This window comes from Harpegnathos saltator, unplaced genomic scaffold (assembly GCF_003227715.2).
Source record: "Harpegnathos saltator strain DR-91 unplaced genomic scaffold, Hsal_v8.6 scaffold47, whole genome shotgun sequence".
Classification (NCBI taxonomy): domain Eukaryota; kingdom Metazoa; phylum Arthropoda; class Insecta; order Hymenoptera; family Formicidae; genus Harpegnathos; species Harpegnathos saltator.
In genome coordinates, this window is record NW_020230283.1 from 1225237 (window position 1) to 1238587 (window position 13351).

The window sequence follows — 13351 nt, forward strand, 5'->3', positions numbered from 1 at the left end:
TAAAGGACATATTATAGCCTAATCAACATATTTTTTATAAAATTCTTCACTACATTCTTAGATTGTAAGGTATCTTATTACAGTTCTTTTTAGAAGTTGAATTGTTTTCATTTTCAATGGAAAATATTATATATATAATTAAAGTAAAAAACATCTTTATTTTAACAATAGCTTTATTTATAAACCAATAAAACAAAAAGACTATCATTTACAAAAATAATTAAGGTTTATGTATTAATTGCAACAATATTTCCAGAATCTCCTGTTTTTGCTTTGACACAGCAATTCTCTGTCTTCTTTCTTCAATTTCTAATTCCAGTCTAGCTTCACGTTCTCTTCTCTCCATTCTGAATTTTTCCTCCTCAAGTTGTATTCTCCTTTCTTCCAAATGGAATTGTTTCTCTTGAAATTCTACCTCTTTCTTGTGTCTCTCTTGCAGAAATTGTAATGTTGACTTTCTCAATCCATCACGTCGTGTCTTGTTTCTAATCGGTCCACCAGTTCTAGATGGTGATGTATTTGGCGATCGCAATGGGCTGGCTGAGGTTAATGGGTTCGACGAGGATGACGACGACGATAAGGTTGGTGATGGCAATGCGACTGGTAAAAACGTCGATGATGGAAGCGACGAAGATATGGACATTCCTACTGCTGGTTCTTCTATTATCACCTCCAAATTGTCAAAAATGTTCTCCACTTCAAATGTGACATCCCTTGCTTGTGACGCAGACTTCTGTGCATTAGAGTTGCCACTCTTGCTGGTACGTCTGAACTCCTTTTGCAAATCTTGCACTTGTTGAAGAAGTTGCTCCTTCTCATTGTATTGTTCCTCAGTGCCTGACCTGTGAATCAATGCAGTGTCATATATTTACAATTACTTGAACATTATTCAAATAGCATATAGTCTCACATAAGACATTCAATATACCTTATTTCATCAATTGATAAGCATTTGCACTCACTTCCTCAGGTGTGCGCGGCCTTCTCTAGCCCAAATCTTCAAAAGATGATCGACATGCTCTTTAACGCAGCGTAAACTGAAGTTCTTTTGTGTTGCCTTCACAACTCGCTCCGCGACGATCTTCCACCTGTCGCTCTCCTCGTACGGGTTTTGTCCCGAGACCTCCCGCAGCAGTATCAAGTCATCTAAAATTGTGAAGCGGAGCCGCTCCGGTTTTGCCATTGGGCTTGATGACGCGCACTCTCATACAGATATCTCACGATACATACCACTCGCCGCGCAATAACGTTTACCGTATCGGAAAGCGAGGACGCTCTAACATGTTTCTCGCAATAACATAGCAACATGGCATTATGGAGTAGAGATATCGTCTCACCAAAGTGTACAACATAGCTAACCTCTCTGACAGATGAAATATGGCGGATTCGAAATGACTCGAAGTGCTCTATATATTTAGCAACTCTACATTGACAAGCATTCAATAGTGAAAAGAACGATAAGTGAGACATTTTTGAAAAAAAAGAAGCAATTTTTTCCAAACTGTCGCTCAATTATGTTACTTGAAAATGAAAAGGCCTTTGGTTTTGCCGTTGATTCCTATTTGAAAATAAAAAGTCCTTTTTAATCCATTATTGAGCCGTATAAAGCCAGCGGCTAACGGTGCTTGTTTTTGTGCTGGATTGCTTGCTGAATGAAAATACTGCGTTCTGATTGGTGCATTTCCATCCATTTTCAGAAATATACCAATCAGAACACAGTATTTTCATCCAGCACGAAAACAAGCACCGTGTGCCGCTGGCTTTATTCAAGAAACAAGCTAGTTTGATTTGTCACGTGTACTACAAGTCGATTCTTGGACCGTGTTCCAAAATTCACTGCCAGCGCTGAAAAGTTATAGTTTGCGTGACACAAACTATGACAGCTTTCAGTAAAACAAAGTGATCAGAGAGCGCTTAGTGATTATCGTCTGTAATTGGAGCATTCTTTTAGATTCTTCATAGACCCTGAAGTATTTACCAATCAGGAGTGAGATTCAGTGGAAAATCTAGTAATGTTGTCCAACTGTTGAGTCTGCTGAATGAAGCCTATATGTTTTCAGTACTGGCAGTGAATTTTGAAACACGTCCTTCGTTGGTAATGATGATGATTTGTAGCAGATATTTTCCAATCAGTGCGACTTATATTTTTTAAATAAAAGTACATATTTCAACGACTATCGCGGGTATTTTTAATTCTCAATGACAAATCATACAAATCACAAATCACTTTCTATTTTCAAAGAGCACGATTGAAATTACGTTCCGATATATTCATTACTAGTATTATAAATTTATAATTCATGACGCATACCATTGACGAAGTAATATAAAGACTGACAGCTCTTATAAATTTCATGGGCCTATAAAAATGAAAATCTAAACTAGGCACTTTTTGTGAACTTTTAAAATTGCATTCGTTAATATTTGTCGAGACAAAACACGGTGTAGCACAGTATAATTTAGCGTCTCATAGCTGGAAAACGGTTATAGTAACGATATATTTATACGATATTTTTATATTGTTAGTAATCTGTATCGCGATAGCAATCGCGATACAGATAGAAGAGGTATAGTATGGAGTACATTTCTTCATCATAGTTAAAATATTCGGTATTATCGCTTCATAATTCGGTATCATTGCTTTATAATTACCTCCGGGCCTCTCGGGGCCTCCTTGATCAATACGAAAATTTACCTAGGACTGTCAGTTTTTCACCCATATTTATAGTCAGGCCTTATATTTAAGACGTCCTTAAGTTTATATTCAGTCTGTAGCCAATAAAATAATCCGTGCAGCATCTGAAGATGGATATAAGGAGGTCTCAAATATAAGGCCTGACTATGAATACGGGTATTTATATTACCAGCAAGTCTGTTCTTTTTAGCTGCATTGCTGAACTAATGCAATAAATTAGGATGAGACAACTATATTTTTTCTTAGACTTATTCATAGTCAGGCCTTATATTTAAGACTTCCTTAGTTAAGTTTATCTTCAGACGGTTTGTAGCCAATAAAATAATCCGTATAGCATCTAAAGATGGATATAAAGGCCCATCTACAATGGCTGCAGGAATAAGGTTCTAAGCGTAAGTAGTAAGGGCCCATCTACAATGACTGCAAGAATAAGGTTCTAAGCGTAAGCAGTAAGAAATAGACCAATCACAATCGATTATTATAAGAATAATCGATTATGGTTGGTCCATTTCTTACCGCTTACGCTTACAACCTTATTCTTGCAGCCATTGTAGATGGGCCTTAAGAAATAGACCAACCACAATCGATTATTATAAGAATAATCGATTATGGTTGGTCCATTTTTTAAGGCTTGTCTACAATAGCTATAAGGGTAAGGCTGTAAGGCTGTAACGTAAGCTGTCAGCGAATGAAAATATTTCATTTTGTGTCTTGCAATCTTACAGCCTTACTCTTACAGCTAATGTAGACGAGCCTTTAGACCTGACTATGAGGCTGCGTTCCGATATTCACAGTCAGCACTGAAAATCTATAGTATACGTGACGTAAACTATGTATTTTCAGTACTGGCAGTGAATATCGGAACGCAGCCTGAATACAGTGGTCTGTTCTTTGTAGCTGCACTGGTGCAAAAAGCTAGAATGAAAAAACCTATATTTGTCTCACTTTAACTTATTGCACCAGTTCAACAGTGCAGCTACAAAGAACAGACTACAGGAATTACTCCAATTTATTACACCAGTTCAGCAGTGCAGCTAAAAAGAACAGATCCTCTGATGTTACCTCGCCGGTGCGCATACTATAGATTTTCAGTACTAAAGCCAGCGGCACACGGTGCTTGTTTTCGTGCTGGATTGCTTGCTGGATGAAAATACTGCGTTCTGATTGGTGCATTTCCATCCATCTTCGGAAAAGTACCAATCAGAACGCAGTATTTTCATCCAGCAAGCAACCCAGCACGAAAACAAGCACCGTGTGCCGCTGGCTTAACAGTGAATATTGAAACGTAGTTGGCTGATTAGATGGGCTTTTATTAATTCTTTTAAACCCCACTATGAGCCGCCACTGACGCTATTAACCTCAAAAAGACAGAGCTAGTACTTGTTATTAATTTCTTAATTTGTGAAAAAGAGATTTCAGGAAGGAAATATTTGCTTTTTGTGGGGAAATAGTGAAAATTTATAACATCTCTTGGGTAAATGTAAGCAATTATTAAAACCAGCAATATTCAAATTTTATAGAAATTTTAATTACATTAAGTTGACGTTTGATACTGACGGCGAATAAAAATAAACACATCTTGGAATTGTATTTTAAGTACAATTTTAAATTGTGTAGTGATATTTAATAATGTTTTAATATGTTTTATCCCAAAAAATTCATGTAGCCTTAATATCTAAAAATAATATAGAAATAGACTTGTAAGAGACGCTTATTTTTTGTACTTGCAAAAGATACTTGTCATTGTAATAAACAACTTGTTGTATTACACTATATAGAATAATATAGAATATTATAAAAAACAATTTGCATATTGTTTACTAAAGTTTAAAATTCTGTGGTCAGATACAGTGAAAAATGTTAGAAATAACATGTAACGATCGTCTTGGTAAGAAGGTCAGAGTAAAATGCAATCCAGATGATACAGTAGGCGATTTGAAAAAATTGATAGCTGCTCAAACTGGCACACACTGGGAGAAGATAGTGTTGAAGAAATGGTACACCATATTCAAGGATCACATAAAGCTGCAAGATTGTATCCTTTACTATTAGAATACATTTTAATAATAATACAGTTCAACAGATATTCTACAGAGTCTTTTTCTTAATATGCTATCCTAGATGAAGTACATGATGGCATGAACTTAGAGCTCTACTACCAATAATTTTGTAAAATAAAGTCATGTGTAAGCATCCTGAGTGTTAATGTTAGAACTATCAAACATTTTGTTTTTATTTTGTAACAGATACTTTGATATTATGTAATAGATATCTTGATATTATATCTTAACCATAAGAAAACACCATAAAAGATTAAATATAAAATATTAAATTATCACAAATATTAAAAAGAAATATGAATATATGATTTCTCTATGTTTTATCATCTCATAAATATTGCTGTATTCAAAAACCCCTAAGTGTATCTACAAGTTTGATTAATGGCTATATCATGTGTAACAACACATCTTATTTGATATTAGTGCTCTCTGTTGCATATGTATGTGTATATATATGTATATATATATATATATGTACAAGTACATACACATAAGGTGTAGCTCAAAAAGTACAACAAAGCTGCTACAGAACATGTAGGCCATATTAAAAGAACAAGAAAGAACTAAAACTGATTCTTCTATTTTTTTTTGTGACATGTATGCAATCTTGTCAAATGTAATTTACTTCTGTAGCTTCATAATATTTGAGTCACATATTGTGTATCCTCTATACCTATAGTTATATATATATATATATATATATAACTAAGGTATAGAGAATATATAGTATATATATATATAGGATGTCCCAAAAGTAACGGACCACCCTAATAACTCTTCAGTATTAAAGTTTCAAGGAAAATGATCTGAATAAAAGTTGTAGGGATTTAAGTGAGCTACCTTATGATGAACTTGACTTTGACCTCTATTCTCAAGGTCATTTGAAGGTCAACTTGTATTTTTTAAATAGGAACTCTTATTTTTTATTATACTGTTTTTTTCTACTGGTTAATTTGAACAACTTTTGTCTAAAACATTTTTTTATTTGTCTAATATTTTTTGAGATATTTGAGGAAAACTTGATAACTTTTTCAATATTTAACTTACGATATCTCGCTATTTGTCGGAAGAAAAAGTGGTACTAGACTTTCTTACTTTATTTAGTCTCAAGAATATATTGTTATAATAGCGCCCTGATTTTTGTTAATTTGATAATTTGGAAATTTTCAAAAGTCAGTAAGTTAACAAAAGTCAGGGCGTTATTGTAACAATATATTCTTGAGACTAAATAAAGCAAGAAAGTCTAGTACCATTTTTTCTTCCAACAAATAGTTAGCGAGATATCGTAAATTAACTACTGAAAAAGTAAGTTAAATATTGAAAAAGTTATCGTTTTCCTCAAATATCTCAAAAAATATTAGACAAATAAAAAAATGTTTTAGACGAAAGTTGTACAAATTAACTAGTAGAAAAAAAACAGTATAATAAAAAATAAGGATTCCCATTTAAAAAATGCAAGTTGACCTTCAAATGACCTTGAAAATAGAGGTCAAAGTCAAGGTCATCAGAAGTAGAAGGTAGCTCACTTAAATTCCAACTTTTATTCAGATCATTTTCTTGAAACTTCAATACTGAAGAGTTATTAGAGTGTGCCGTTACTTTTGGGACACCCTGTATATATATATATAATCTTGGTTACACGGAGTGATAATTAAGCAATTATCACTCCAGTATCATTGCAAAATGCAAATGTTGCTATAAATATTGTTAAAACATAAGGCGGTGATGTCTCCTAAAACATTAATCTCAAGATTTTTGCTCTATATAATCAAATTCAAGGGATTATCAAAAATAAATTGTGCAGAAATAAAAATTAGATAAAGCATAGAATCGTTGGGCCACTCTAAAACATGCTAAAATCTCGAACGTCAATGCGGCCTCTTGAACAATCCTTCTATCTTGCCTACTGGACTTTCAGGTTCCGCCATTTCCCTACCCCGGTTGCTTAAGAAGTCTCTTATGTGCTGCACTATCAGATCTATCGCCACTGCAACAGATCACGAAACGTCAGTATGCAATATCGCGAGTTGGATATACATCGTACATATTGGGGGGTAAATAAATTCCTTTATTTGTGACGTATATCATTATACATCTCGAAATAATATCAAATCGCCTGTAAATCTGGAATTAATCATATAATATATTATCATAAGAATTAATTATAATTATCTTGGGTAACAATTGTAATCACATAATGATTACATGCAATTTATATTATGCGTAAGACACTTGTGTTCATATGTTGACTCGCAAGTACAAAGAGAGAAAGAGAATAGATTTGCTGCTTTCTTTCCCGTTATATATTGTGAATACGTAGGGTATCCCAGAACTAGTACACTCTCCGTCGACCACAGATAGAGAATGGAGATTGAGAAAAATAAATATTGTCTCAAAATCAAGAACTCAACAATGATTGATATACATATATCAATGAAACTAGCAAAGATAATGTAAGAAATTAAAAAATAAGTAGCTTAACAGAGATTTCATCAATATTTTATGTGTGTAGTATAGATCTCATAAAAAAAAAAGTAAAAAATGCTTCTATAGGAGAATGCTTCTTTAAAAGGGTTTTAAAGGAATAATCATTGAAAGGAACTGTCGAAGTTCTACTGCATAACAGTTCTGGTGCACCTTGTAAGTTTGTACATATTAAAGTATGAGAATTGTTGTTATAAGGTGCAATAGGCGAATATGCCGAAGTACAATAAGTCTAATGTGTAAACTAGATACACTACATCTCAGAGATAATTATATTTATGAATATCTTGCATGTGCATTGTACGTTACATGTTATATATAGTATTATGCAAAATGCAAATTATGGTGAAGTGACCAGAAACAAAGTAATACCTTACACAGATACGTTTAAAACATTAACACTAAAATAACTTGTTTAATTATACACAGACGTACATCCATACACACGCGCACACACACAATCACATATCACAGACAATTGCACATGTACACATTATTCATTAGGTCTCTCATTGTTATTCTCGTAATACTTAAGACGTTAACTAAGAAACTTGCGTGGTAATATAGATAATTATATGATGCAAGATTGATCAGTAATTTGCACAGATGACTGGGCAAAAACGAATTGATGGACATTCCATTGAATTGAATTCATCTCTTAATCATTGAGACATTAGTGAATGCCTTTAGAATTTTCTTCAATTTAACCATGAGAAATATAAGGCAGTAGTACTATATTGAGAATACAGAAAAATGTTAAAGAACTGAGCTGAAAAAAAAAACTCAGTTTCACCGACTGCATTTCCGTCATTTAACTCTTTTATTCCACGCAACTTCATGCACTTATTTCATGGTTAAATGTTATAATTTAATTCACGCAAGGATATTCATTCGGGATTAAACACGTATAAAAAGCACCATCCTTCGCCATGTATAAATATAAATATATAACTTTTCGATACAAAATTCCATGACACTATGGCAGTTTGCGGGGAAATGAATGTCCGTTCAACCCTATTTTTGGGATACATGTGTATGTGTGATATGTATGTATATATATACATACATCCATTCACACATATGTATATATATGTATGTATTGAGATTACATAAATTAACATAATTTACGATCGTTGAATTACGATAATTGAGAAAATATCGTTAGCATTTGTAAATATATCACGGTAAAAGAAGAGAAGTGCACATGTCGATCTTTCGGAGTCGAAAAACGGACATCACCTTTTTCATTAATATTAAAAGGAATCGCGAGACATATTATCAGTAGGATCAAGTCATACATGGGAGCATGGTGCGGAAAAAAATGCAGTGCTTGACAGAGTGAGCTTATCATGCTTAAGTCATCTGCTGAGCGTGTCTGATGAGGCCGAGGTACGCCTACGCTGATAGACGAATGGATGCTGCCCGGATGAGTTTTCGGCCTTTTTCAAACGCAAAATATCCCGGATGTGGTGCACTATAAGGTCTATTGCCACTGCAAACATACAACCAGACCAGATGTAGGTATTCCCGTGAAGTATTTTCTCGTAATCTTTTTCGCTTAGTTTAAATAGGTGTAGCTCTGACATCCACAACCACGGCATACCAGGCAGCACCCATAAGGTATAGTTATGTGTGAACGCGATTTAAACAATATATAAAATAAGAAGCAAACCAAAGTAGCATGAAAAAAATATCCCAATGACTGTGACGTGTATATCTGAGTTTTATATTATAGAATCTATTGTGATTATATGATTTTAATAACTATATGCCAATTATTGAACAGTTATTGTTACCATATCTAGATAAATGCAGTCCCGAATAAAAGTACTTCAATGTTAGGTGACCGCATCTCTAATTGTTATTATTAAAATTCGATACGAAATTTTATTTTTTATAAGTTGAATAAACAATATATATTATTACTGTTACTGATTACACGTTTGCACTCTGTCTAGTTCTTTTTCCTTATAAATATATATATCTGGTATTATTGAGCAAGAGAGAAAAGGATACCAAAGATTTAGAGAATCCCTATTTGAAATTTTTTAATAGAGATCAATATATATTTTCATTCTTAATATATTTTTATAACAAATTGATATTAAATCAAACTCATATAGTCATAATTGAAAAATAAATCTGTAATCTATATATTTGGACTACACAAGTTTGATTAATCAAAGATAATCCCTTCCTTTTAGTCATATTAAATTCAAATTATTAATCTTTTATTACAAAAATAGTTTACATATTCTTATTAATATGCTCCCTATGAAATCCGTGATCTCCAATATTTGTAGTTGAGAAAGTAATAAATAGTTCTAGGATACCCTGTGTATACATCTTGTATATTGTAACCAGTAATAATAATAATAATAATAAAATTATATAACCATATTAGATTAAAATTTTCAATTAATTTAGAAAAAGAACTTGGAACGTTTTTTTTTTATCAAAATTATTAACGGAACAGCATTCCAAATATCAATACGTCATAAATAAACAGATAAAACAATACTATAGCAAAATGTTATAAACTAAAAAAAAGAAATTACTTTTATTACATATTTACAAAGCAAATAAAAATTAAACTCATAGAGAAACATAAAATTTCTAAATAAGCTGCAGGAGATATTAAATAATTATAGTAACAATAAATATCACAATTTGTATAATATATTACCTATATTATCTGCTCCTCTTGGTATTATGACATCCGCAAACTTCTTTGTTGGTAAGCAAAATTCCTCAAAAGCTGGTTTTACAAAGTTCATGTATTGATTTAAGACATAATCCAAATCCCGTCCACGTTCTTTAATATCCCTTGGTACTGAAGAGATCAATATTGGTGTTAGGATAGAATAGTGAATCAATGAAGCTATATCACATAAGAGATTACCTCTCCTTGCAAGTCTGGTATCTGAATCAGTATCAACAAACAATTTCATATGAAACAGATCTCGGATTTTAGGGAAATAGAATACTAATATTCCTTCAAAAAGAACCACATCTGCAGGATAGATTGTAGTAAGTTGATCCTTTAGTCTAAAACAAATACAAACGGAACATTATACCAAATCTGACATTTATAATTCTCATTTAAAATTTGCATTTCATAAGTATAAGTTGGAAAACTATCATTAATAAATCAAACATGTTTTAATTATCTTGGGAATGACTCCTTACTTGTTATTAAATATTTTTTATATTGATATTTTATACATAAAACTTAGTAGTAATTAGGTAAATAAAGCTACATACACTCTGTTTGTCCTGTAATCATAAGGTGGTATCTCACACTTAACACCAGCTAATATATCTTGCAATGTTTGTAAAATCAGATCATTGTCAAATGCATCAGGATGATCAAAATTATACTGTCCCTTTTCAGCTTTTACTTTCTCAGCTGCTGTTAAATCGCGATAGAAACTGTCTTGTGATATACAGACCACTTGGCGCTGCTGATGGTCCATATCAACCTGTCCTAATTTCTCCATTATGCGCTTGCATACTGTGGACTGTAACAATGATAAATAGCCAATATGTATTAATAGAACCATTCATTATCATATTCTTTTATTTTTATAATATAAAGAGAGAAACCTTGAATCTACTGAACGTTAAACTTGATTCCAAGATAAAAACACAAAACAGATTGTGTCATTGATACACGTGGTAGTGAAATAAATGGTATCTGAGCATATTGTGTTTAAACTACTATCACCCATACAAATGAAATTGAAGTCAGTTTTCAGTCGTCCGGAATTATAATATAAAGATAAGAAAAATGTCATACCTTTCCACTCGCAGTACCACCTGAAACTCCTATCAAGAAGGGTGTTTTGCCCTCGATGCCGTTCAATTTGCCATTAATGCCGAAGGACATTTTTCGCATGGTGCCGACATTCGCCGGCATATCTGCCATCGTCCAGAAAATAGACTTGGTTAAAATGACCCGACCTAGCTTCGCTAAGGGCAATGCTTCACCTAAAAAATAGAGAACAGGTTTAAAATACGATTGTATATAACAAGAGTTGAATAGGAAAACACACTCCAATTTTCACGTCAGATACTCCACGCGTTGCATCTGTAATGTGTATCACACGCTACAGCAGATCAACCGCAGACGAGGTACTTATGAATATCTCTCTCTCTCTCTCTCTCTCTCTCTCTCTCTCCCCCCTCTCCCTCAATGGGTGCATTCAGTACTACAACCAGAGAGTAAAGCTAAGACTCCATGCATGCGGTGAGCTTCGGCAAACGGCTGCGGTGACCAATCAGGAGACAGACGCATGCCGGAGCTTGCCGCAACCGGACTTGCGCCTCCCTCCTGATTGGTCACCGCAACCGTTTGCCGCAGCTCACCGCATGCATGGAGTCTTAGCTTAACTTATTGCACTAGTTCAGAAGTTCTTCAAAAACGAGTAGATCTCTCGTTGTCGCGTTCTAAATGCGTAGCGCGCGTATTTTATACGATTTCATAGAAGAGACTTCTTAATTATTATAACTTATAATATAAAAACTTATGATATAAAGTTATCATAAAGATGAAAACGTGTTGTGCTTGTGGGTTTCGGGAAAAACGCGACACAATTGGCAATAACGAAAGAGTGTCCTATCATTCGTACGTAGATATTCTAACCTCTGATTATGATTTTCAATATTATTTATTGATGTATTCAAAATTATGTATATATATATAAATTATAATTTGTTATAATAATTGTAACTAGAAAAAAGTAATTATATTCCCTTACATTTTAGATTTCCAAAGAAGAAAGATATGCGTCAAGCATGGGTTAGTGCGATAGGAAAGAAGGGTTTTGTCCCAACCAAGAGCAGCATTCTGTGTAGCCAGCATTTTTCTAAAGATTGTCTGTATTACCCTAATAAGGGAAGAGAGAAACAGCGGATACGTTTAAGACCAGATTCTGTACCAACTTTGTTTAATGCAAGTTTCTGGTAAGAGAATAAATTAGGTAATTATTTATATATTAATACAATGTATAGGCTTATTTATTTGTAAGATATAAACATAATGCATAATTATACTTTTATATAATGGAGAATAAATCAGCGATATAACTTTTGAGGTTGTTTTACAGGAAAAGAAGGAATAGAAAATCAGGAATACAATCAAAACAAACTCAACATATTGGTAATTCTGTACAAGATGTGAAAGGTCATAAGGAAGAGAATTTTGCTGAATCAAAATCAGCACTGTTTGTTAATAATGCAGCAACATGTAGTAGTCTAAATGAATGTCAGTTAGAATCTGAAAATACCAGCAGGTACAGTATAAAATTATGTTATATATGTATATTATATACATGTACACGCATTTGTATGTAACTATACACTATTACATATGCAGGGAATATTCTGCAACTTCAAGAAGTAAGCGGAATTATCGCACAGTATATCCAAAATATATTGGTTTTTGCACTCTCAGTGATCTGAAGTCTCCTATAAAAGTTGTACAAAATTGGAAAATGGCTATGAGTTGTATTACCTCACAACGGAAGGAGATTGCAATACTAAGAAGAAAAAATTATTGTCTAAACACAAAAGTGGCAATTCTTGAAATGTTACTAGCTGGTTTGAAAAATACTTAAATGTGCATGAACAAAGTTTATTTTAAAGTTTTGTGTTAACATTTTGCGCTGATATCTGAACGATATGAATGTGGTATGTAAGAGTATTATTATACTACTTATATTACCATAATATTAACCTGATAAACTATTAGGTGTAAATTGTTATAAAAATGAAATAGCAATTGTATATGTATATTTAACTCTTGAATCAGATATAAGTGTTAGAGTAAAGTAAGTTAATTATCATAAATGTCGATTATCCTTGTATTTATGAATATTTTTATAAAACAATTATAATTTTTGAGTTACAAATGTCTTACAAAGGTCCCACAGAAGTAATAATTCCTATAAGTAATTAAGCGTTGATCACAAGAACAATCGGTATTGAGATACAAAAGTCTAGGTACGAGTGTTTCGACCAGGGTACCTATTATGGAATTCGTCGGAATCGATTCCGATCGGAATCATTCCGTTTTTAGATAGCTACCTTATTATGGATGCTCGGATTGTTT

The 13351-nt window shown here is 32.9% G+C and overlaps 4 protein-coding genes across 7 annotated transcripts; 2 read left to right on the forward strand and 2 right to left on the reverse strand.

The window, feature by feature from the left end:
* Positions 1-201: 201 nt before the first annotated feature.
* Positions 202-1534, reverse strand: LOC105181052 (uncharacterized). Its single transcript, XM_011137539.3, has 2 exons — positions 963-1534; positions 202-842 (listed from the first exon to the last, which is right to left on the reverse strand). Exons 1-2 carry the CDS (start codon positions 1181-1183, stop codon positions 221-223), a joined length of 843 nt encoding a protein of 280 aa, XP_011135841.1. The 5' UTR covers positions 1184-1534; the 3' UTR covers positions 202-220.
* Positions 1535-4009: 2475 nt separating this feature from the next.
* Positions 4010-5029, forward strand: ubl (Ubiquitin-like protein 5). Of its 2 annotated transcripts, none has more exons than XM_011137536.3 (3): positions 4010-4175; positions 4541-4730; positions 4817-5027. In XM_011137536.3, exons 2-3 carry the CDS (start codon positions 4553-4555, stop codon positions 4858-4860), a joined length of 222 nt encoding a protein of 73 aa, XP_011135838.1. In that variant the 5' UTR covers positions 4010-4175; positions 4541-4552; the 3' UTR covers positions 4861-5027. The 2 variants fall into 2 exon arrangements, with proteins under 2 accessions (XP_011135838.1, XP_011135839.1); XM_011137537.3 differs by having other exon boundaries at positions 4021-4169; positions 4817-5029.
* A 1320-nt stretch (positions 5030-6349) lies between these two features.
* On the reverse strand, positions 6350-11386 carry Uck (Uridine-cytidine kinase). 3 transcript variants are annotated; one of them, XM_011137534.3, is made up of 6 exons: positions 11295-11386; positions 11039-11229; positions 10504-10760; positions 10142-10287; positions 9926-10072; positions 6350-6742 (listed from the first exon to the last, which is right to left on the reverse strand). In XM_011137534.3, exons 2-6 carry the CDS (start codon positions 11165-11167, stop codon positions 6624-6626), a joined length of 798 nt encoding a protein of 265 aa, XP_011135836.1. In that variant the 5' UTR covers positions 11168-11229; positions 11295-11386; the 3' UTR covers positions 6350-6623. The 3 variants fall into 3 exon arrangements, with proteins under 3 accessions (XP_011135836.1, XP_025157991.1, XP_011135835.1); XM_025302206.1 differs by lacking the exon at positions 6350-6742 and adding an exon at positions 6756-6879; XM_011137533.3 differs by lacking the exon at positions 6350-6742 and adding an exon at positions 6907-8731.
* Positions 11387-11664: 278 nt separating this feature from the next.
* Positions 11665-13109, forward strand: LOC105181049 (uncharacterized). The gene is made up of 4 exons (XM_011137532.3): positions 11665-11866; positions 12007-12204; positions 12348-12533; positions 12617-13109. The coding sequence occupies exons 1-4, from the start codon at positions 11790-11792 to the stop codon at positions 12855-12857; spliced, it is 702 nt and encodes a 233-aa protein (XP_011135834.1). The 5' UTR covers positions 11665-11789; the 3' UTR covers positions 12858-13109.
* Positions 13110-13351: the final 242 nt, after the last annotated feature.